The sequence below is a fragment of the Macrobrachium nipponense genome, chromosome 27 (genome assembly GCF_015104395.2).
Source record: "Macrobrachium nipponense isolate FS-2020 chromosome 27, ASM1510439v2, whole genome shotgun sequence".
Classification (NCBI taxonomy): Eukaryota; Metazoa; Arthropoda; class Malacostraca; order Decapoda; family Palaemonidae; genus Macrobrachium; species Macrobrachium nipponense.
This window is the reverse complement of record NC_087216.1, coordinates 16,746,920-16,769,121: the sequence shown is the minus strand read 5'-3', so window position 1 is coordinate 16,769,121 and position 22,202 is coordinate 16,746,920. Positions and strand designations below refer to the sequence as shown.

General features: G+C 39.7%; 1 protein-coding gene across 2 annotated transcripts; it reads left to right on the top strand.

Annotated features, from left to right (window-relative positions):
- The first annotated feature begins 2,962 nt into the window (after positions 1-2,962).
- LOC135200865 (uncharacterized) lies at positions 2,963-22,018 on the top strand. Of its 2 annotated transcripts, XM_064229577.1 has the most exons (4): positions 2,963-5,680; positions 7,340-8,088; positions 21,086-21,322; positions 21,859-22,018. In XM_064229577.1, the coding sequence occupies exons 1-2, from the start codon at positions 3,122-3,124 to the stop codon at positions 7,346-7,348; spliced, it is 2,568 nt and encodes an 855-aa protein (XP_064085647.1). In that variant the 5' UTR covers positions 2,963-3,121; the 3' UTR covers positions 7,349-8,088; positions 21,086-21,322; positions 21,859-22,018. The 2 variants fall into 2 exon arrangements, with proteins under 2 accessions (XP_064085647.1, XP_064085646.1); XM_064229576.1 differs by lacking the exon at positions 21,086-21,322.
- The last annotated feature ends 184 nt before the right edge of the window (positions 22,019-22,202 follow it).

Here is a 22,202-nt window from a genome sequence, read left to right as displayed (position 1 = left end):
TAGGAAAAGTGATTGCTTGGCATTCGTTCGGTACTCGTAAGACGGTAAGAGCTGAATGTAAACAATCGATTGGAAGGTTTTTTTTTTGTTTGTTTGTGTATTATAGTTAATGATTAATTAATAATTATTTGAAATGAGTACATACTGGTTATTTATACATTTTATTGGCATATTCTAAGCTTTTAGCTTCTTAAGTTTAGATGTCAGAATCATAAACTAGGCTACAGTAACAACCGCTAACATAGGCTAGGCTTATTGCTAAGGGACATATGCTAAAGTCCTAATATATGCAGTAAAAATGGGGTTGGACATTACATGCAGTTGAAAATTACTCAAGTATGTACAGTATTTTGCCTTTTTGGAGTCATATTTCTTCCTTCGGATCAGCATTGTAACCTTAGATCATGTGTTTTAGGCCTGGAAATATAATTTACTGGGGTGTTTTTGGAGGGCTTGGAACGGATTAGCCATTTTACATGTAAAATGTGGTCCAAGATACGAAAACCTCATGATACGAAGGGTGCCTCGGAACGGATTAATTTCGTATCTCGAGGTACTACTGTACCTATGATACTGTTGGCATGTAAGATATACATTTTAAAGCAGGTTGTACAATCAGCACATCTAAATTTGCAATCTCCATACACTCCAAACAAGCCCTCTTTCTTTTTCTCTTTAGTATGCATTTAGGTCCCTGAAGGGTGAAAACTAATCTACTTGTAATATGAACCATAATATGCACTGAGGTCCCTGAGGGGTGAAAACTAATCTTCTTGTAATATGAACCTGTCATAACTGGGAGAGGTATGGAAAGGTTTTGTGCATGGAGTAATTGCTTTGTATGAAAAAAATGATATTTCCACACAAATCCATTATTTTACAAAGCGTGAATAGCTGTTTGGAAAGGGGTAGATTCATTGCTAAGAAGTTGTAAATAAAAGCACTTAAAATTGGGCACTGGAACTGTCATCTGCTGTGTGAAGACAATCAGTCCCCAACATATTCTAGAGGCTAACAAGAAACCCTGATGTGGACCACTCCTTGTTAGTAAGGTCAGTTACCAGAGTAGTAAGACATCGTATTAGGTACAGCCTCCAAGTTCAAGGCCAAGACGGTGATCTGAATTGTGTGTACGAAGAAGACAATTCTGGAGCCTTCTTCCTTCCCCGTTTTTTAGGTTGGTAAACTGTAGACTTCAGAATCTAGCCTTGGGGAGAGAAAAAGCTTTTGCTGTAGGCATATGCATGGTTCCTGTAACTTCCTTTCTCGCCAAACATCATTCTATAATAATGTCACAAATTAAGACACAATATTATATGTATAATGAAATTTAAACAGCAGATTAATAGATGCTGAAGATGTTAAGAAATAAGGTATTGAACATCCCTGTCAAACAGAACAATACAGTACGTAACTGGCTAGACTTAATTAGATCTATGCAGAGGAAAAAGAACCTTGACTTTGCAAGATTTACTTAATACCGTACTTATAGATAATCATATAAGCAAAGAGAATGAACTGCAGTTTTACCCACCAGCAAAATACTGAGGTAATATAAAATGTAAACAAGAAAATGGAATGGCAAGAATTGCTAACTTTGCCTTTGCAAAAAACATGGATAAAGCTACTCGGTTGTTAACCAGTTTTCACCACTGGAGGCACTCAGGAACCCAGATGCATACTCGGGAAGGGAGACAAGAGGTATTTTTCTTCCAAGAAGTGACTGCAGATTACTGCTAGCATTCATACGACGACCTTGGTCGTGATTATCCTTATAGTGAAATCTGTAAAATACCCAGTGGAGCTTGTACACTAAAAGCTTGAAATAGTGAACCCATTTACAAAGAAATTCACCATACAGCAATGCACCTCAGAGCAATGAACATTGCTAATGATACACCAACCTTATGTCACATCTCTCAACACCAGCCTAATGTCACCTCTTCCAACCTTCCCCCTCCCCTATCCTACGCCAGCTATCCCTATCCACTGCCTTACTCACCCTTATCCTATCCTACATCATCTGGATATCATCTGGAAACAGCTGAGCCCCAATTCACTCTTGTTTATAAACATTGAAGGCTAACTATAGTGCAAGAGAAAGATCACAAAAATCCCTGTTTGCAAAGAGGTTGTGAAAAGGAGAAATTTGATTGTATCTCCTTATACTTACTGTTAGTAACCTGGATGAAATAACAAAACAAGCTGAAGCGCCTCAGTGGCGTGGTCGGTTTGGTCTTGGCCTGCCACCTCGGTGGCCAAGAGTACAATTCTCTGGCATTCCATTGAGGGGTCAGAGATGTGTATTTCTGGTGATAGAAGTTCACTCTTGACGTGATTCGGAAGTCACATAAAGCCGTTGGCCCCGTTGCTGAATAATCACTGGTTCCATGCAACGTAAAACACCATATCTATACAAACAAACAAAACAAGCTGAATTCTACCTGGAAATATATTTAGTACACTATGAAATAAGGTTGTTGAAACAAACTTAATTGTTTATGGCACAATGGTTTTTCATACAAATGGAAGGTTATGAAATTGATGTATGTCTAGGTTCCAAACAGCAAGAAGGGTGGGATGAGAGAACCCTCTACTTTTGTCTTCCAGACAAAAGCCTGATCATTCTGGGAATATCACGACCATGATATTAGTCATGTATATGATTAATAGGTTTGAATGACAGAATTATGTGTTGTAAAATGTTATCTGCCCTATCCTCGTAGTACTTTTTGTTTCATGATAGAAATGTCCTGGTAGGACCTCAATCAGTGACAGAATTGATCATTTTAACCTGGTTTTGAAAGATTAGAATTAACTGTATTTTATTTGAAAGATTAGAATTTACTTCACTTACAATTACATAAATTGCTTGCCCTTTAGAATTATGTATAAGATATGTATGGTAATTTTCAAATAAATTTGACAAGTTTATCAATTTCTTCTTGCTTTTATTTATATGGTGACACTTAATGGTTTTTTCCTCATTACAGGTGTAAAATTAAAAACAGCTTATTGGTGCAAGGGATTCAGGAGAACTTTGAGATGTGTTGAAAGTAAGGCAGTGAAGTCCCTATCAAGTACCTTGTTTGATTTGACTTTGCAGTGCTTTAATTTATGCATGAATTGGAGTGTTTTGAGTTTTCTTGCATGGTGTGATAAAGCATTTTCTGAGCACTTTGTAAGATTTTGCTGTAGCTTTACAAATCTTAATAGTTGTAACTTACAAATGACTGATTTATCATCAATTATGGATAAGATAAGAATATTAAGATCCAGCCGAAGAAGAACCTACCCTGGAAAAATTGTTAATAATAACAAGACAACTTCAGTAACAATGACTCCAGTGACAAATTCAGAGACGACAGTTTCTGACACGAACCATCGATGGGTTCCATTTATCGTCTTGGATATAAGCCAACCCGACGGTAATGCAGATTCAGCAGAAGACAAGTCAGCTGAAGATCTTAAATCAAAACTAGAAGACAGCCCTGAAGCTCAGAAAATTCCTGCACTAACTCCCCCAATTCAGATAAATACTTCCGCTGCTCCGAAAAGAACCACATCAAGTATCTCGACTACTAGTGACAAAACAGTCATCAAAACTACAACAACAACAAAACGCTCGTCTCCAAGAAAAAGCAAACGTATCCCTGTTGCATGTACTATTATGGTCACTAGTAAGGACATAAAAAACAGTTCTAAAGTTAAGACCAAGACAAATCAAGAAGGTGATGTTGTTACCCCAGCACTTATCCAAAATAAGAAGGATTCTTCATCAGCCCAAGAGCTCACCGTTTCTCTGGCTAAAACAGTGGAATCTTCCAGTGTCGTAACAACATTTGCAAAGTCAAAAAAAGATGTATCATCACCTATGAAATCAAATAAAGATGCATCATCATCTGCAAAATCAAATAAAGATGCATCAACGCCTACAAAATCAAATAAAGATATTGAAGTTGTACCATCAAAAGATGCAAATTTTAACACTACAACCCTTGCTCCTGTTGGTTGTGTCATCTGTAGCAAGCATTTCTCTACCCTGACTGAAATGCAGACTCATTATCTCAGCGAACATAAAAATCGAAGAGGCCGCGAACACCGCAAGCGTCCTATTGAAGTTGTGAACACAGAGCCACAGAAAATGCCTAACTTGGTCACAGTACAAGAAAAAGCAGTTCCAGATGAACCAGGTTTCAAGTTTCCCCTGTATGTTAATGAAAGTGACCCAAAGTGTCCTGTATGTTCAATAGCATTTAAAAATGCAGCTGAAGTTAAAAATCATGTCAAGCTTGTTCATTCATATAGATGTTCAGAGTGCAGTGATACATTTTATACTCTCTTTGAATTCACAGGTCACAAATGTTACAAAGGTGTTAAAAAGAGTAAAAGAATTAGAAAAAAGTCCAGCCGTAGCCCAAATGTAAACCAAGAGGTAGCTAAAGCCATGAAGAGTTTTGTTCCTATACAGCCAAATCTAAACAAAAGCCCAAAGTCCAAAGATGAAGGTACAAGTGAGGTGTTTGTACCACCTGTGCACCAAAAAGATGCTGACACAAGCTTTGTACCAATTTCTAGTTCTTCACCTACTGTTAGTAATTTGAGTAATCAAAGAAGTGGAATGCAGGTTAACACTAGTACAAAATTACAGATAACAAGTGTCCCCCAACAGCCAGAAGTGAGTGTACCAAGTATTCGTACACCATCTCCAGAATTAACTATAGCACCCATAGACAATAAACCAAAGTCAGTAAAAATTCGAGTATTAGAAACTAAGAATCTTCGTTGTTTTAAATTCAAGAAGGATGAAATTGTATCTGAATCTCCTTTGTCAAAAAGTGAACTTATTCAGGAGAAAATCACTCAGTTGAAGAATAACCCTCATGTAAGTGTGTCATGGATACCAAGATTACAATTCAAGTGTGATGAAGATGACAGTGAGTATGTATGTGGCCGATGCAATGTCATTTGTGATGATATGGATGATTACATGGATCACATCCAGGACTGTCTAACCATCACTAGTGTGACGTTAGAAAAGACATCAAATCCTCCTCGTCGAATTCTCAAACTTCAGAAGGAAATATCTTCATTTGGATTTCAGGAAACAAATAACAATAAATATTCTGTGAACAAAAATTTAATGAAAAAATTACAAGAGGTTATACCATTGACTGAAGAAGATGTAAGGGAAAGTTCTCCAACTCGAACACGGTACCTGGAGGAAGTTGTCGAGCAGGACAGTTCACATCTCTCAGATTTGATGAATGAAAGTCACTCAGATCAAGTTGTTGCCAGCAGTACTAGCCTTAGTGAATTAAGTCTGGAAAGTTCTATGCTGCAAATAAAAGAGGAGCCACTTGATGATTATCAGGATCCCAGTGAATCTGTATTATCAAAAGCTCCCTCCAATGTCTATCATGATGGGCTTCCTAATATTTATCAACTCTCAAATTCTAAAGGAACTTTGCCTATGGTGGTTATTCCTGTAAATCAGACCAGTGCAAATAAGCTTTTGTCTGGGAGTGAGTTGTCCGTGAAGAAACCACAAACCACAAAACCTCCCTCACCTGACAGCAGCTCATCCAGTAGTCAATGGGATGCATCACCATGCGATCTAATGATAGATACAGATGATATCAAAATGGAGGTTGAAGAAGAAGTTATCGATGATTACGAGGTAAGTTTTACAATATTTCATTACTTTGAAGACATGTCCCACTTAGCTGAAACATGGTTTTTATTTCAAAATTTGTTCAACTTGTACATTTACCAAGTACAGTACGTATTAGGAAGTGATGAGTAGTAAAACTATTATTTGTTTTACATATTTTACCAGGCTATCCAAGATATATCATCCTTACCAGTGTTCATATTCTTCTTTGAAACAAAGTAAATATAAGGGATGTGGTAATATATACAGTCATCTCGATAGGTCACCAGTCATCGTCGGCGTCTTATTATTATTATATTATTATTTTTCAGTGACAGTTCTTTCACTGATAGGGATTTTTTTTAATACTTTCAAAGGTAATGTTCATGTAATGTTCTCATTGCAGTATGATGTGTAAGGCAAACTATCATTGAATACTGAATGCAGAGAAAAGGTCAATTATTGTATAAAAGATGCCATTAGAATGTAGTACTCTACCCTTTTTTAGGAGGCATAAAAGCAGTTAACAGTCATTCTTGCTTGCCTTGCACTGTCAGTGGGCATTGGTCCACTAAGCCATGCATAGAGATAGAGCACCATATGTATCTTGAAAGAGGGTAATTTTCATATCTTGACCAGTTGGAAAATCTGATCCAGATTCATTAGTAAGGATACAGCTAACAAAGTAGAATAAGATCTGCTGTAACTGAGAAGTGTTTTAGAGACTCGAAACATAGTGCAACATATAGTGGTCAATGAGATTATGATTAGTGGCGAGTGCTAGCCCCTTGTCTTTGAGATTGCAACCCAAGGATGAGTTGACTATAGTTCTCATGTGAATTTTCATTGACCAACCAGGGTAACTGCAATGATTGTTTTGGTAATTGGCAAAGTCTTGTTTTCATTGATCATGTAGTCATTCGCAGGTGTAGATAAGGTAGCCTAATGTAGGTATATGAACAGTACACACTTTTATAAGTACCTTTACTCTCTTGTAAATGTTCTTTTTCATTGTAAGTTTTAATGTGGTTTGTAGGAAATTCCCTTTTCTTTTAAGCAACAAAGAAATTAATGTATGCTTTCCTAAGTATTGTCTTGTGGCTGTAAAACAAACTTGCTGCTGGATTGCATCCCAATGACAGTTTTGCGTGATTATTTTTTCACCCTTGGAATATGCAGTATTACACTTACCGTAACTGATTGATATTAATTCTCACTTTCCAATCACTTTGTGATGTTTTGGCTTTGTGGACTTTTATATGCGCCCTTTTTTCCTCACATATGAATGATTTTCAGGTACTTTTTGTTATAGTTTTAATAACAAACTAAAATGTTTCCATATATGCTTCAAGAATATACTTTTATTAAAGTTTTACGTTGTTACTCTGTAAGTTAACTTTTGAGTTTTCACTTTATAATATTGTAAAGTAATTTTTTTGTTTGTTTTCTTCATTTCTTAATTGTCATTGATTGTAAGGGACCTATATTAGATTTATCAAACGTAAACAGAATGCAATATTGAATACTAACAGCCCTTGGTATGTGATAGTTTAATCAGAATTTGTATATAGTACTGTAATTCTGAGTTATTTTCTATGTGAGGTTTCACACTTGGAATACTAATTGTTATACCCAAATAGATTATCACAGACAAACCAGTTAAAGGAATTTTATTTTATTTTTCAGAATTTTTAGTGGCTGCTGTTAAGATGATTTCTTTCTCGTGATAATACTTGAGAGAGGACATTATGGTTGTGAATGTCTATGACATATTCCAGTATTTTGTGATAGCTACACTTTATAGTACAGTACCTTGTTATTCCATCATGATATATTATTTTGACTCAGTACAAACTGTTAGGTAGCTTTTCTCTACCCATATTTATTGTAATATAGTTGTGCCTATAGATAGGGGTTGCAGTCACTGTAGAGCACAGGCAGATATTGTTGACAAATTAAAATATCTATTGACTTGTAAGTAGGCATATGTTGATATTATTTACCTTACATTTGACAGCCTCTATTAGGTTCCTAACATTTTAGTAGGAAAGAGGGTTATAAAGTCTTCGGATTTTTCACTACTAGGCGGACACTATGAGCCAAGACTAAAAAGATAATGAATATTAAATTCAATTTTCAGATTTTATACTGATTTGATATTTGTTTTTTTATTAAGTTTATGATAAAAATTTGTTTACAGTTAAGTTTTAGATATCTAAAATGCAGGTTTGAGTGTGGGATTATTAACAGAACAGTGTGAAAGTTGTGTGCTTGATATGCTATGATGTCCAAAGTTGCCAGCAAGTTCCATTGGTGCAACAAAGTCCAGATTTTGGTGCAGGATGTACAGTTCAAGTCAGAAGAAGTACAATTTTAGCTGCAGGGAATACCAGTTACCTGGAGGTCTCCAGTTTGAAACTCACCACTATTTTTGTGTAAGTTCTGGATTCTTTATTTCTTGGTTTAAATAACTAGAACTGTCAAATATAGTACGGTTAATTGTTAAAAATTTCCTTTCATAGCAAGGAAAGACTGCATAGCCAAAATGTCCACAGGCATTATAAGTATCATAATTTCTTTAGAAGTATGATTTCATATAAAAAGTAACAGGAAAACTCCTATAAACCTCCAGGCAGTATTAACCTCCTTTGTACATGCTGTGTTTGATTAACTGCAAGAAGAGGTATTCTTTCAGAGGTTTTTTTTATGAAAGGTGGTCGTCTTTCTTGTTGTTGACAATAACCCAGGTGTTGTACAAAGACCTGAGGGCCTGATCACTTTTTTGAGGGATGAAATCTTAATGTTGAACTATTGTCCCATTATGTCAGCTGTGACAAAGTTATTTGACTACAAGCTATCCTAGCTATCGTAACTAGTGAACCAGAGGAATTTGTTTGTAGTGTATTTATACAAAGAAAAGCCATCAGTTTTTCTGTTACAGCATTCTGGCTGCAGGACCCTCTTGTACTATGAGGTCTTTGGTGTTGCTAAAGTCATGATTTTCTCCTGAATTCGGGCTGTTCATTTTAGTTAATACAGGCGAGGTTACTGTTATCTGATAGCAAAAAGGTGATGGTGAAAAAAATAAATGATCATTTGACCTTAGCAGAGATTTTTCAATGAGATGGTTATGTTTTCTGGATACCACTAACTTACAAAAGTGAAAGGAAGGACTTGGTCTTAAGAACCTTATTTTACTTACCCTTGTTCTTATGCTTAACTTTTTAATGTGTATTGGTTGTTATCTGGTTTATGTGAGGGGTTGTAGTATGTAGCCACAGGATGTTTCTTCTTTCATCCTTCAGGACAGCCTGGATTAAGAACATTTGGCTCATTTCTTGAATTCCATGTCGAGGTCTACCTTGCTGTTTTTCTACAAAGCAGCAGGTACAAAAGTTTAAATACTGTATTCCATAAGCAAAAACTTGTGGTTATTCTGAGAAGTCCTTCCTCACATTTAAGGCTGTATTTTATGTGCATTTGGTTCCTCTTCCTAATGCTGCTGTAAGGTTGGTGTCATTGAACAGAAACTTCCTTTAAAGAGAAAAGACTGCCCTAAACAAAGACTTCTTAAATTTTTTTTAATACTCATAGCTTAAATTTTTTTTAATACTCATAGCACAGCATGGTACACAACAGTGCATAATTAAAGAAAGGTCTGGATTTATGGAACACAAAACTTAGATTTGTGCCTATGAAGTATTTAGGAGTTACCAAGTCGTTAAATGCATACTTGTAAGCGCTTTGTAAATTTTAGTTTGGATGGTTTCACATTATGGAAAATGTGAAAAGTTTAGTCACTAAGATGACATTTTCTCCTATTTTTCATTTTTCATTCATTGCCTTCCATAATACAAAATTATTTAAGCAGGGTATTGCTGCAGAGATCACTGAACTCTGATAATGATTTTTATTATATCTGTTTGACTGTATTGTCTAGTTTTCCTTTATTTATATGATGGATTTTTATTATTTACTTTTTTCTTCAATAGATTGGGTGACAATTGAGCTTTAATGTTATCTTTTTTCAAGTACAAACCTCTTATTTTAATATGAATATATGCCTTTGGCGGTGCATTAGGCTAGTTTACTTTGAATTAGCATTCTGCCACTAGAGGATTTACCCCACCAAATGTCCATATGTTTTCATCATAAGCCTCAGCAACCCAAAGCTCAGGAGGCTGTCCTAATGGTGTGGTTAGAAGAAAGTATCCTCAGTAAATTATGAAACATTTTGTTACTGGTTTATTTAGTTTATGCATTCATAAAGGGGGTATCCTCCTGATTATTACCAATTCACTGTGTAGGTGAGAAGACTATCACTTCATGGTCATTGCCTGCAGTCTTTATGAGATTGCAAGACGGCTTCTCATTTTGTAGGATTAGCATTTGGAAATTGTGTTGAAACCATCAAAAGTTAGACTGCAAGAAGAGCTTATTCCAACTGAAAATTCTGAACCACTGCTGCTATGGTTATTGGGTGCTCTTATGTTCATGGTCACCTTCTGAAAGTTAGTCATAGATGAGGATAGTTCTCATGAGGGGGATTAATGGGAAGGTACATTCCCATTGGTTGTCCAGTTACAGACCGAGACATCCATATGCAAATATTCAGGATTTAGGAAAGGAAATATGTAATTTTGTCTCTTGAGTGATGTTGCATTTTCAGTGGTGCATGCTGCTGACCAGCAGTGACATTTTTTTTTTCCTTAGCTGACAGGTAAGATGGGTGAAAGAAGAGTGAGGGTAGTTACCTAGCTAACCGTGGTAGGGAATAGTTTGGAAAGTTAAGTATTAGTAAGAGTAATGTAAAGCGTGGTTTATCCACAATTATATTTGGGTAAGGATACAATTTTCTAACTAATATTAACATAATACAATAATGATTATACATTATATTGACATGGTGAATTGTACAGATTACATATTTTGAATTTCATTACATAATATAATCATATTTAATAAAGTTCCAATTTTCTAACTAAACTTAATTTTAATTAGCATAATGATTTTGCATTATATCTACATAGTAAATTCTACATATTACTTTTTCATGAGACATTTCTTAATAGTATAATGGTCTGTGTTGTTTGGGTCATGGTTTCTCTCTTCTGCTTCTGATTCTTCTGCTAATTCACTATTGTATTGAACTAGTTTTCTCCATATATATATTGGTTGCCAGTCTGTATAATCTCTGATTAATTGGTTCTACTTTGTATTTTTCATGTATTTGTTCTATATTCAGATCGTCAACTTCTTGATTGTTTCTCACTGCAGACCTTAGTATCTTATTTTGGAATTTTTGTAATGCACTTATATTGGAAGTCGATGCTAAGCACATGGGTATTGGTGGATATTCCATTATTGGTCTGATTAGGCTTTTGTAGAAATGGATTTTGATAGTTGTGTTCATATTCCTAAACCTTTTCAGCTTTGTATTTTGTGTTCTTGCTATCCTTAGCCTTTCTCTCACGTCTTGATATTCCTCTTTGTCCGAATTGCATTCCTAGTATTCTTGTACTTTTAGTAAAATTCATTGGTTGTTGGTCTTACATTATTTGTACAGGTTTGTATGCAGATACTGATACAAGTTGGAATTTAGATTTATTTGTCTTTATCTTCCACTTCTTTTCAAATTGATTTATTTTTTCAATTTGGTTCATTGTTTTTTGTGCTACTTGTCTTTTCAAATTTGGGTCCCTTCTCCTTGTACATTTTTCTGGGTGTATAACTATTTGAGTTATATCATTTGCAGAGCAGACATCAGTACAGTACTCTGGTGGTGGAGTCACATCTGATGTATATAATATGAATAATGTTGGACTGAGTACAGATCCTTGTGGGACTCCACTTAGTAACGGGAATGGATTCCCTATGTAATTTTGTGACTTGATTGCTGCTGTTCGATCTTTGATGAAGTTGCATAGTATTTTCTCAAAAATGCCTGGAAGGTTGAGATGTAATATTTTGTATTGAAGTCCTTGTATCCATACTTTGTCAAATGCCTTGGTTATATCTACATACTAGGTTGCATAGGTATCTTCTTATTTGTGACAGTGCAATGGTCTCATATATTGTTGCTATTGCAATCTGGGTTCCTCTTCCTTTTGTAAATCCATATTGATTTTTATTGTGTGGCTGATTACCTTCTAGGAACAACACTAGTCTGTTGTTAATTATTTTTCAAATATTTTGCCAGGTATTTCTAGTAATGATATTAGTCTAAAATTCTCTACCTGGCACATATCTTTTCCTGGTTTGGGTATCAAAATCATTATTGCATTCTTGAATATAATTGGAAAATATCCCATGGTAAATTTTGAATTATGACCTTGTTAATTCCACTTCTTCCTGGTGCCTTGTGTTTAAAATTTTTAATTATTATTTTGATTTCCCATAATTCTATTTTCCTTGTTAGAGGGCAGTCTTCATCGAGTCTATTAATGTCAGCTGCATGATGCGGATTCGTTCTGTGTCTATGTTGTTCAGTGAATTCATTAACTATTGTCTCATGTTGGTTGTCGAAATTTTGGTTATCCTCATGCATTATCTGGAATATTTCCTGCCAGTAGGCCTTGTGCAGTACTTCTTTCTCTTGGTCATCATATATTTTCTCATTCCTATGCTTTATGTATGGCAATGTATTAATTTTGCTTCCCATCAGTCTTGCAACGGAGTTCCAGAAATGTTTTGGGTTATTGTACTGTATTTGTGTATTTTTTATGAAGACTTCCCAATTTTGATGATATAATCTTGAGTTTTGTACATGAACTTCCCTGCCAGATATATACTTAGCTATAGTCTCCGACGTTCCGACAGAATTTCAAATCTCGCGGCACACGCGACAGGTAGGTCAGGTGGTCTACCTTACCCGCCGCTGGGTGGCGGGAGTATGAACCAATCTATCTCTCCAGCCAGATTTTTTTTCTGTCGCTGAAGCGATAACAACTGTTGTCGTTTCTTCCGATATATATTCTTCATTTCTCGCTTGCCTGGAGATTGATTTGAACATTTTGGTGACGTATTCGCTCTATGTTGGCTTGGCATACGCTTATTGTGGACCGTTATTGACTTTGCGCTGGATTTTCCTGTAGAATGTCTGATTTTGATTCTGTTTCCAAAACTCCGGTTTTGTTTAGAGTATGTGTGACCGATGGATGTAAGGTGAGGTTACCGGAAGCTGCGGTGGACCCGCCTCACACTTTCTGTGTTAAATGTAGGGGGAATGAATGTTCGTTTAGTAACCCGTGTCAAGAGTGTGAGGTTTTGAACGAAGATGAATATAAGGCTCTTTCTTCTTATATTAGGAAACTTGAAAGGATAGGGTACGTAAAGCTTCTTCAAGGAGCTCGAGCAGGTCGAGAATGAGTGAGAATGAAAAACTAACATTAATGTAGTTTTAGAACCTTCCTCCCAGGTCTCAGCTCCTGCTCCCCGCACCGAAGCCGTAAGATTCGTCTTCGGAGGCGGCGGCCTCAAAAGCTTCCTTGTGTTCTAAGGAAGACAAGAATCTTCGTACTGAGCAAGGTAAGAGTGTCAGTGATGATAAGTGCAGTGTACCCAGTGATGTGGAGGGTGCGTCTGACCGGCTCCTTAGTGCCTCCAGGCCTAGACCTCTTCCAGACTCCCAGTCCAGTGGAGGAGGAAAGTCGAAAGCCGCAGGAGGGCTAGGGAGAGCCCCCACCGGTCAGGCGTCCCTCGGCAGATCCTGAAGTTCGCTCCCAGGCTGCCTTGGATCGTAAGAAGAAGAATATTCTTCGCCAGTGTTTTTCGTCATCCTCTTCTCCTTCGCCGAAGCGTGGGTGGAGCTCTAAGGAGGCGTCACGCCCGTTGAAGAGGGCTGCGGAGGCTCCCTTCAGTACGTTAGCGTCCAGCCCAGAAGACTTTTCTGATGTAGCTTCCTTGCAAGCAAAGAAGCCTAGGAGATCCGGTGATCGCCCTCCTTCTCCCCGCGCCTCGCGCTGAGCTTGCTTCGGAAGAAGATCCTGGGGACTCTCCTTCTCGAGTACTAGCGGGCCTACAAGCTCAGATCACAGCCTTGGCGGACTCCTTGGCATCGAGATCGCGTAGAAGGAAGGATTTGTCTCTCCCGATCAAGAGATCGAGGCGCGTTTCGTCGGAAGAGCGCTCTCCTTGCAATCGGCGTTCTCCTTCTTTTGAGGATTCTTCTACTCATCGTAACATTTCACGAGAGGAACACCACTCCCGCTCGGAGGTGTCGGAGACGCCATTCGACGGATAGGCGCTCCTTGGACTATGAAGATATTTCCTCAATCGGATTCCTGCCTCGGGTAGACGCTCAGCCCCTTCTGTTTCTCCTTCTTCTAGAGTTCGTGCAAGAAGAGAGAGTCGCTCAGGTCATAGAAGACTTGGTTCGTCGTCGCCGTCTCTTCTTTCTTCTCCTCGTCTTCTCAGAGAACCTAGGGAATGCCCTTCTGAAAGTAGGCGCACTTCTCCTTCCGACTACTGTACGTGGGGCGTCGGATAACGTGACTGGTAGGCGCTCATCGCATGGAGTTCGCTCCTCCCCTGTAAGACATCAAGAGTCTAGTAGGAGCCCTGCCTCCTGGTAAGCGTCATTCTTTTAGTAGCTGTTCTCCTGGAGAAAGACACTTGATCCTCGTTTGCTTCGTTCTCCTAGTAGGCGCTCTTCGTTCTCGAGACTCCCTATCCTCATCGGTCTCCTCTTGCTAGAAGTCAGAACGCCTCAAGCGCCCTGCTTCTGTTAGGCGCTCGGAGCCTTACAGACGTTCTCCCCTCGGTAAGGACCAAGATCTCGCCGAACGCCCTGTTCGTTTAAGCGCTCGGAGCGTAGCAGCCGCTCTCCGCTTCGTAGGCATCAAGAGCCTCTCGAGCGCCCTGCTCCTGAAAGGCGCCCTATTTTTAGCAACGTTTCGCCGCTTGGTAGGCGCCATGGATTCCTCTAAGCGCCCTGTAACAGATAGGCGCTCGGCGCCTAGTAGCCGCTCTCCTCGCGATCGGCGCCAGGATCTTAGCAGGCGCTCCCTCTCGTAGTTTCCCTAGGGATAGACGTGTCTTTCTAGAGAATGCGAGTTTAGACAAGAATTTTCGGATAAGCGCCCTTCTTTTAACAACTCGTCGTTCTCCTGTACGCCTTTCTACTTTGGAATCTTCTCCTCATTCAAGACGTTTGTCTCCTTCATCGCACTGTACCCCAGCTAGGAAATCATCTAAGGATTCTCATAAGGATCCTCATCCCGTTCTCCTCCTCAAGAAGACCAGGAAGCCTCTGAGGAAGAAACTAATACATCGGCAACAGTTTCTTCGTACAAGAAAGCTCACAGAACTTCTCCTTCAGGAGTTCGGAGAGTCTTTGAGCCCTACTGCTCCTCCTTCACACTCGTTGTTCTCCACAGCGAAAGCAACGAAAGGATCTTCGTGTGTGAGAATGAAGCCGACTCTTTCTATGAAGAAAGCGCTCAAGAGTTTCGGTTCATGGATGCGTACTAAAGAGGAAGCGGGGAAAACAATGTTTGCCTTCCCTCCGTCGAAGCTTTCAGGAAGGACAGGATTTTGGTATGAGACAGGAGAAACCCTTGGGACTGGGCCTTCCGTCTTCAGCTGACGCAGATTTTTCGGCACTAGTAGACGCCACTAGAAGATCAGCTTTGAATTCGGCCAGAACAACGTGGGCAATGAATGAAATGGATCACATTCTAAAAGGCATTTTTAGAGTCTTGGAAGTTTTCAACTTTCTCGATTGGTCCCTCGGAGTCCTAGCCAAGAAAACTCAAGGACCGGACACGTTTTCTCCGGAGGATTTGAATTGTGTCTTATCCTGTATGGATAAATCGGTGAGAGATGGGGCCAGCGAAATAGCTTCACTGTTTGGAGCAGGGGTCTTGAAGAAAAGATCAGTATTTTGCTCATTTTTAACAAAATCGGTCTCACATGCCTCAGAGATCGTCTTTGCTTTTTGCCCCCGCTCTCTACACAGCTGTTTCCTAAAACACCTGGTTCAAGACATTCGAAGGCTCTCTCTGCCAAAGCTACGCAGGACCTTCTAGCACAGTCTGCAAGGAAGCCGCGCCCTACCTTCCAGACTAAGACAAAGAAAGCTAAGCCGACCTCTCAGGAACCCTTTCGAGGGGCATCTACCTCTAGATCCTCTTCGTTCAGAGGTCGGAAACCAAACAGAAGAGGGAGGACTTTTACGAAGTCAATCAAACCTCCCAAGTAAGACTCAAGTCCTTCAGACAACTGTAGGCGCCAGGCTTTTACAGTTTGCAGAAGTCTGGGCCCGGAAAGACGCAGATGCCTGGACCCTGTTCTATTTTGAGGAAGGGCTATCTAATCCCGTTCTTTTCGAGGCCTCCCTTGACGAATACCCCGAGGGAGTTGACGGCCAGATACAGGGACCCCATCATGAATCAAGCCCTCCGACTAGCGGTAGACCAGATGCTGGAAAAGGAGGCGATCGAACTAGTGGCAGATCATCTTTCGGCAGGCTTTTACAACCGCCTGTTCCTAGTTCAAAATCCTCAGGAGGATGGAGGACCGGTGTTGGATGTAAGCGCCCTGAACTTCTTCGTCGAAAAGAAGAAGTTCACGATGGAGACCACTGCTCGGTGTTAGCAGCACTCCGTCCAGGGGACTGGATGGTGTCCTTGGACTTACAGGACGCTTACTTCACGTACCAATCCATCCTTCCTCGAGGAAGTTCTAAGATCATGATGGGGGGAAGAATCTTCCAATTCAGGGCCCTGTGTTTTGGCCTCTCCACGGCCCCCAAGTCTTTACGGCCATCATGAGGAATGTGGCACAATGGCTTCACCTGGAAGGGGTGAGGATTTCGTCTATCTCGACGATTGGCTTATAAGGGCCAATTCCAGAGATCGTTGTCTGAAGGACTTGAAGAAAACCCTGGATTTGACTTATTCCTTAGGACTCTGGTCAATCTGCAGAAAGTCAAGTCTGATTCCCGCTCAAGAGTGCGTTTATCTGGGGATCCAGATGAACTCTCTGAGTTTTCGGGCTTCCGTCACAGGAGAGGATAGCCCGGGGACTCGAAAAAGTAACAACCTTCTTAGGGAAAGAAGTATGCACAGTGAGGGAGTGGATGAGTCTGCTGGGGACGCTCTCCTCACTGGAGCAATTTGTTTCCCTAGGAAGGTTGCACCTGAGACCGCTCCAATTCTTTCTTCATCGGAATTGGAGTCGTCCTTCTCAGGATTTGAAGTTCTCCCTGTCAATTACTCTTCAATCAAGAAGGAGTTAGCATGGTGGGGCGGATCCCGACAAGTTCTCGCAGGGACTGCCTCTTCAATCCCAGGAAACCCAGCCTGGTGTTGTTCTCCGATGCGTCGGAAACAGGTTGGGGGGCGACTCTGGGAACCAAGGAGGTGTCAGGAACCTGGATGGGGGACCAGTCTTGGCACATCAACAGGAAAGAACTAATAGCCGTGTGGCTTGCTCTGAAGGAGTTCGAGTCAGATGTGACAGGAGCAGTTGTGCAAATAAACTCGGACAACACCACGGCTCTGGCATACATCAGGAAAACAGGGGGGACGCATTCCTTCTCTCTGTACGAAACAGCAGAGATCTTCTTCTGTGGACAGAAGAAAGGGGGGGGGGATAAAACTTCTCACCAGATTCGTACAGGGAGAAAGGAATGTAAGGGCAGATCTCCTCAGCAGGAAAGATCAGGTCCTTCCCACAGAGTGGACTCTGCCCACCAAGATGTTTGCCAGAGCCTTTGGTTGGAAGTTGTGGGGCAGGCCTCTCTTAGACCTGTTTGCAACTGCAAAGAACAAAAGACTGGATCTGTATTGCTCTCCCATCTCGGATCCAGGAGCAATAGGGATAGACGCCCCCTCCTACTCGATTGGAAAGGACTCGATGTATACGCGTTTCCCCCTTCAAGATTCTGGGGTTGACTTTAAAAAAGTTCGCAGAGTCAGATTCCGCGAGGATGACTTTGATAGCTCCCTTTTGGCCAGCACAAGATTGGTTCACAGAGGTGCTGGAATGGCTGTGGATTTCCAAGATCGCTTCCTCTAAGGAGCGATCTACTCAGACAGCCCCACTTCGACAGGTACCACAAAAAACCCCCCTCCCCGCTCTCAGTCTGACTGGCTTCAGACTGTCAGAAACTGGTCAGAGCGAAAGGCTTTTCGTCAGCAGCTGCTAAGGCCAATCGCTAGAGCGAGAAGGTCTTCCACATTACGAGTGTACCAATCGAAGTGGATGTCTTCAGAAGATGGTGCAAGAGGAATAAACGTTCCTCTTCCAGTACCTCTGTGAATCAAATCGCAGACTTCTTTTTATTCTTAAGACAAGAATGTGGCTTAGTCGTTTCGACGATTAAAGGCTATCGTAGTATGTTGGCGAATGTCTTCAGGCACAGGGGCCTCAACTTATCGGAAGATTAAGGACCTACAGGACCTTATTAGGTCGTTTAATACAACGAAAATGCAGTATCCTAAGACACCTAGCTGGAATTGGATGTAGTCCTTCAATTCCTTGGGTCCTCTAGGTTTGAACCCCCTAATTCAGCCTCATTCAGAGGACCTTACCAGGAAGAACTCTGTTTTTGATGGCTCTAGCTTCCGCCAGAAGAGTGAGTGAGCTTCAGGCGATTGATGGTAATGTGGGTTTTAAGGAGGACTCTCTCATTTGCTCTTTCCTTCCGGTGTTTTTTTCTTGCAAAGAATGAGAACCCATCAAGTCCATGGCCCAAGAACTTCGAGATTCGTGGGTTACTTCTCTTTGGTAGGAGAAGAACCCGAGAGAACTCTTTGCCCAGGTGAGAATGGTGAAATACTACCTTAGAAGAAAAGAGCAACTGAAAGCCAACCGAGAGGTACTGTGGTGTTCAGTAAAAGAGCCTACTCGTCCATTGTCGAAGAACGCATTGTCCTTCTTCTTGAAGAAAGGCCTCATCAAAGAAGCACACGGATCCTTGCAGAGAAGAACATCTTAGGCTTCTTAAAGTGAAAGCACACGAAGTAAGAGCCATAGCAACTTCTCTTGCTTTCAACAAGGAACTATGTCCGTGCGAAATCTGATGGAGACAACATTCTGGAGATGTCAGTCAGTGTTCGCGAACCACTACTTACGTGATGTGAGAATCACTTACGAAAAATGCTTCGCCTTGGGCCCGTACGTATCTGCGGATTCAGTGCTGGGGCAGGGAGCTGGAACTCATCCTGTTTAGTAGTATAAATTTGTCCCCCTTGTATTTGTTGTTGTTGGTTGCCTTAAAGAGGATGCATGAAGGCATCTCTTTAGGTCGTAATACTAATCTTTAGTAGTTTGGTTAGGTGGTCTGATGAGTGTGGCTCCTTGCAGTAGTAGTGGTTAGGACCTGTTAAGATAGGGACGAACTCCCTTTAACAGGATCCGACTTGGATCTACCACACAAAGGGATCACAATACCCAGTGGTAGATCCGAGAGTCTTTCAGCATCAGGTCACGTCCTAGACTGTAGCTCTCCAGGCAACGCAGACCTCAGAGATAATATCAATGAAGTCTTCTGCCTGAACAGGTAAGAACCAAGGTTATTTATATCCTACAACATCAGTTGTTTCTTTATCTCCTTCCTTATTACTTTAGCTGGTCTCTTACCCTCCACCAAGGGTGCCAATCAGCTAAGTATATATCTGGCAGGGAAGTTCATGTACAAAAATGAATATTGTTAAACTACAATAAAGTTTTTGTACATACTTACCTGGCAGATATATACGTCTAATGGCCCACCCAGCCTCCCCTCAGGAGACAGGTGAAAGAGAAAAAATCTGGCTGGTAGAGATAGATTGGTTCATACTCCCGCCACCCAGCGGCGGGTAAGGTAGACCACCTGACCTACCTGTCGCGTGTGCCGCGAGATTTGAATTCTGTCGGAACGTCGGAGGACTATAGCTAAGTAATATATCTGCAGGTAAGTATGTACAAAACTTTATTGTAGTTTAACAATATCATTTTTCTTGTACTAACTGTTCTTGTAATGATACATATCTTCTCATCAATGTGTTGTTCCAACCTGTTATAAGTACTGTGTTTTGGATGATGTTGTAGTGCTATTGTATCAATTTTAACTTATCACTACTAATAGGGTGGGGAAGTGTTGTGTATTTAGTTATGTGTATATGAAATTTTGTAATTTGCACCAGCTTGCACTGACTTCTCCAGAGTTTAGTTGGTCAAGTTACCAAGTATTTTCTTCTGGACATACTCTTTGTACTAGGTATATCTTTATCCTTGGGTACACTGACTTTAAAGGGGTTGCATACAGAGAAGATTTTTATATTTTAGTATTTAATGGCCAGTTTATCAAAGTACGAGGTTCCATTCAATTCTCTGCAGGAATTCTTCCACTTCAGCTACTATACTCTGTTTTTTTTTCATCTGTCCATCTGCCAGTGGTGTTTTTGTATGGTAACACTGCGTCCCGGGCTTTAGATAGTTACGCTATGTGTAAGTTTTAGGTAAATAAAAGCATATCTGGGCGTACATTTGCAACTGAAAAGTGTTTTAATAATTTACTGTATGCAAATTACACCGTTAATATTCGAAATAGGATATTATTATAATCGTTGAATGTAAGCTGAATGTAACTATCTAAATCCTGACGCAGTGTTGCCATACAAAAACACCACAGGCAGATGGACAGATGAAAAAAAAACAGAGTATAGTAGCTGAAGTGGAAGAATTCCTGCAGAGAATTGAATGGAACCTCGTACTTTGATAAACTGGCCATTAAATACTAAAATATAAAAATCTTCTCTGTATGCAACCCTTTAAAGTCAGTGTACCCAAGGATAAAGATATACCTAGTACAAAGAGTAGTCCAGAAGAAAATACTTGGTACTTGGACCAAACTAAACTCTGGAGAAGTCAGTGCAAGCTGGTGCAAATTACAAAATTTCATATACACCTAACTAAATACACAACACTTCCCCACCCTATTAGTAGTGATAAGTTAAAATTGATACAATAGCACTACAACATCATCCAAAACACAGTACTTATAACAGGTTGGAACAACACATTGATGAGAAGATATGTATCATTACAAGAACAGTTAGTACAAGAAAACTCAAGATTATATCATCAAAATTGGGAAGTCTTCATAAAAAATACACAAATACAGTACAATAACCCAAAACATATAGTATCAGCCTGATATACAAGGATGTAAATGAAAAAGTTGTACCCTTCCTCACTAATCATTGTTATTTTCTTTAAGACTCATAGTAAATATATACTAAGGGTGTATTTAGCAGGACTGTTGAAGCCATGAAGTCCTCTTCCTTGACCGACTAGAATTTGACTTAATTGTCTCTGTTCTGAACAGTATCACCTTGACAAACTTCTTGAGTATATTTGAAGTTGATAACTGTTCTGAAGGGTATCAACTCGACATACCTCCGAAGTTTATTGAAGTTGATTACTGGTCTCCATACCTCTTAGGTTTCAGAGACTACAATATCTGACCAAAGAAGCCTGGTGAGTCATCTACTACTGTTTCCATGGCTCCTTTCCTTTGTCACCCAGGCAATGAATTTGTCCAGTCCAGTTCTGTTAGTCCAGTGGTAGTGCAATTTGTTTTCTCAGATTCCTGACAGGCAGCATATTTCTACAAACAGCGCACCTTCACAGTTACCTCTCATACTGCTTACCCATACACCTGAGATGGTGCAATTGCATGTGAGTGTTTCACTAAATGGGATTACCTGAAAGTTTAGGTGTAAGTACAATATTTTCATGTCCCTACGGGAAAAATACTAGTAAACATGTATGTTTTTTTCATGAATGAATCCTGTTAATACAAGCATTGTAACACAAATAAGTACAGCTCAGAAATTAAAAATATGGACATTTGGCATGGTAATCACCCCTAGTAGCATTGCTCAAGCTAACAATCTTCCTTTCTTTAAGAACAACTTTCTCACCTACCCTTCCATGTAGCAAGTATTTTGCCTTTGTGAAACAAGAGGCTTGTCTAGTAGAAAGACATGCCGTATTAATGTACTGTTCAGGCAGTATAAAGTGATTGAAGCACTAGAGATTTGTTATGAAATTAAACTTATAGGTACTAATGTAAGGTAACTTTTTTGTTTCCATCTTAACATAAGAAAAAGTTAAATGTTGACATGAATATAAATATTTCAACTTTGTCTACTTTACTGATCTCTAAAATCATACCAAAACTATTGTAAAATAATTTAATAGTCTTTTCACAGGTTATTGACACTGCCTTTGGACCCAGATCTACCTATTTACTCTTCAGATGGAAGAAGTGCTTCTTCAAATCCGTACTTACTAGATACAGTGATGAATCCAGGTCACATGAAAAGATTATTGTATGAAAAATTTTTCAGTAAATATTTTATTTTTGTTTAATTGCATTTTTATATGGAACCTTACTTCACTTAAACAGAATAGTTTTGCCTTTAAAACTGGGTAAATGCCACCATCCTCCCACCTGACTGCAGTAGGTAAATGGGAAACAAACCTTCTGTGCAGATTTCAACTGGATATTGCAACAAATTTTATCATAATTATCTGCTGTAAACATCTTGTGATT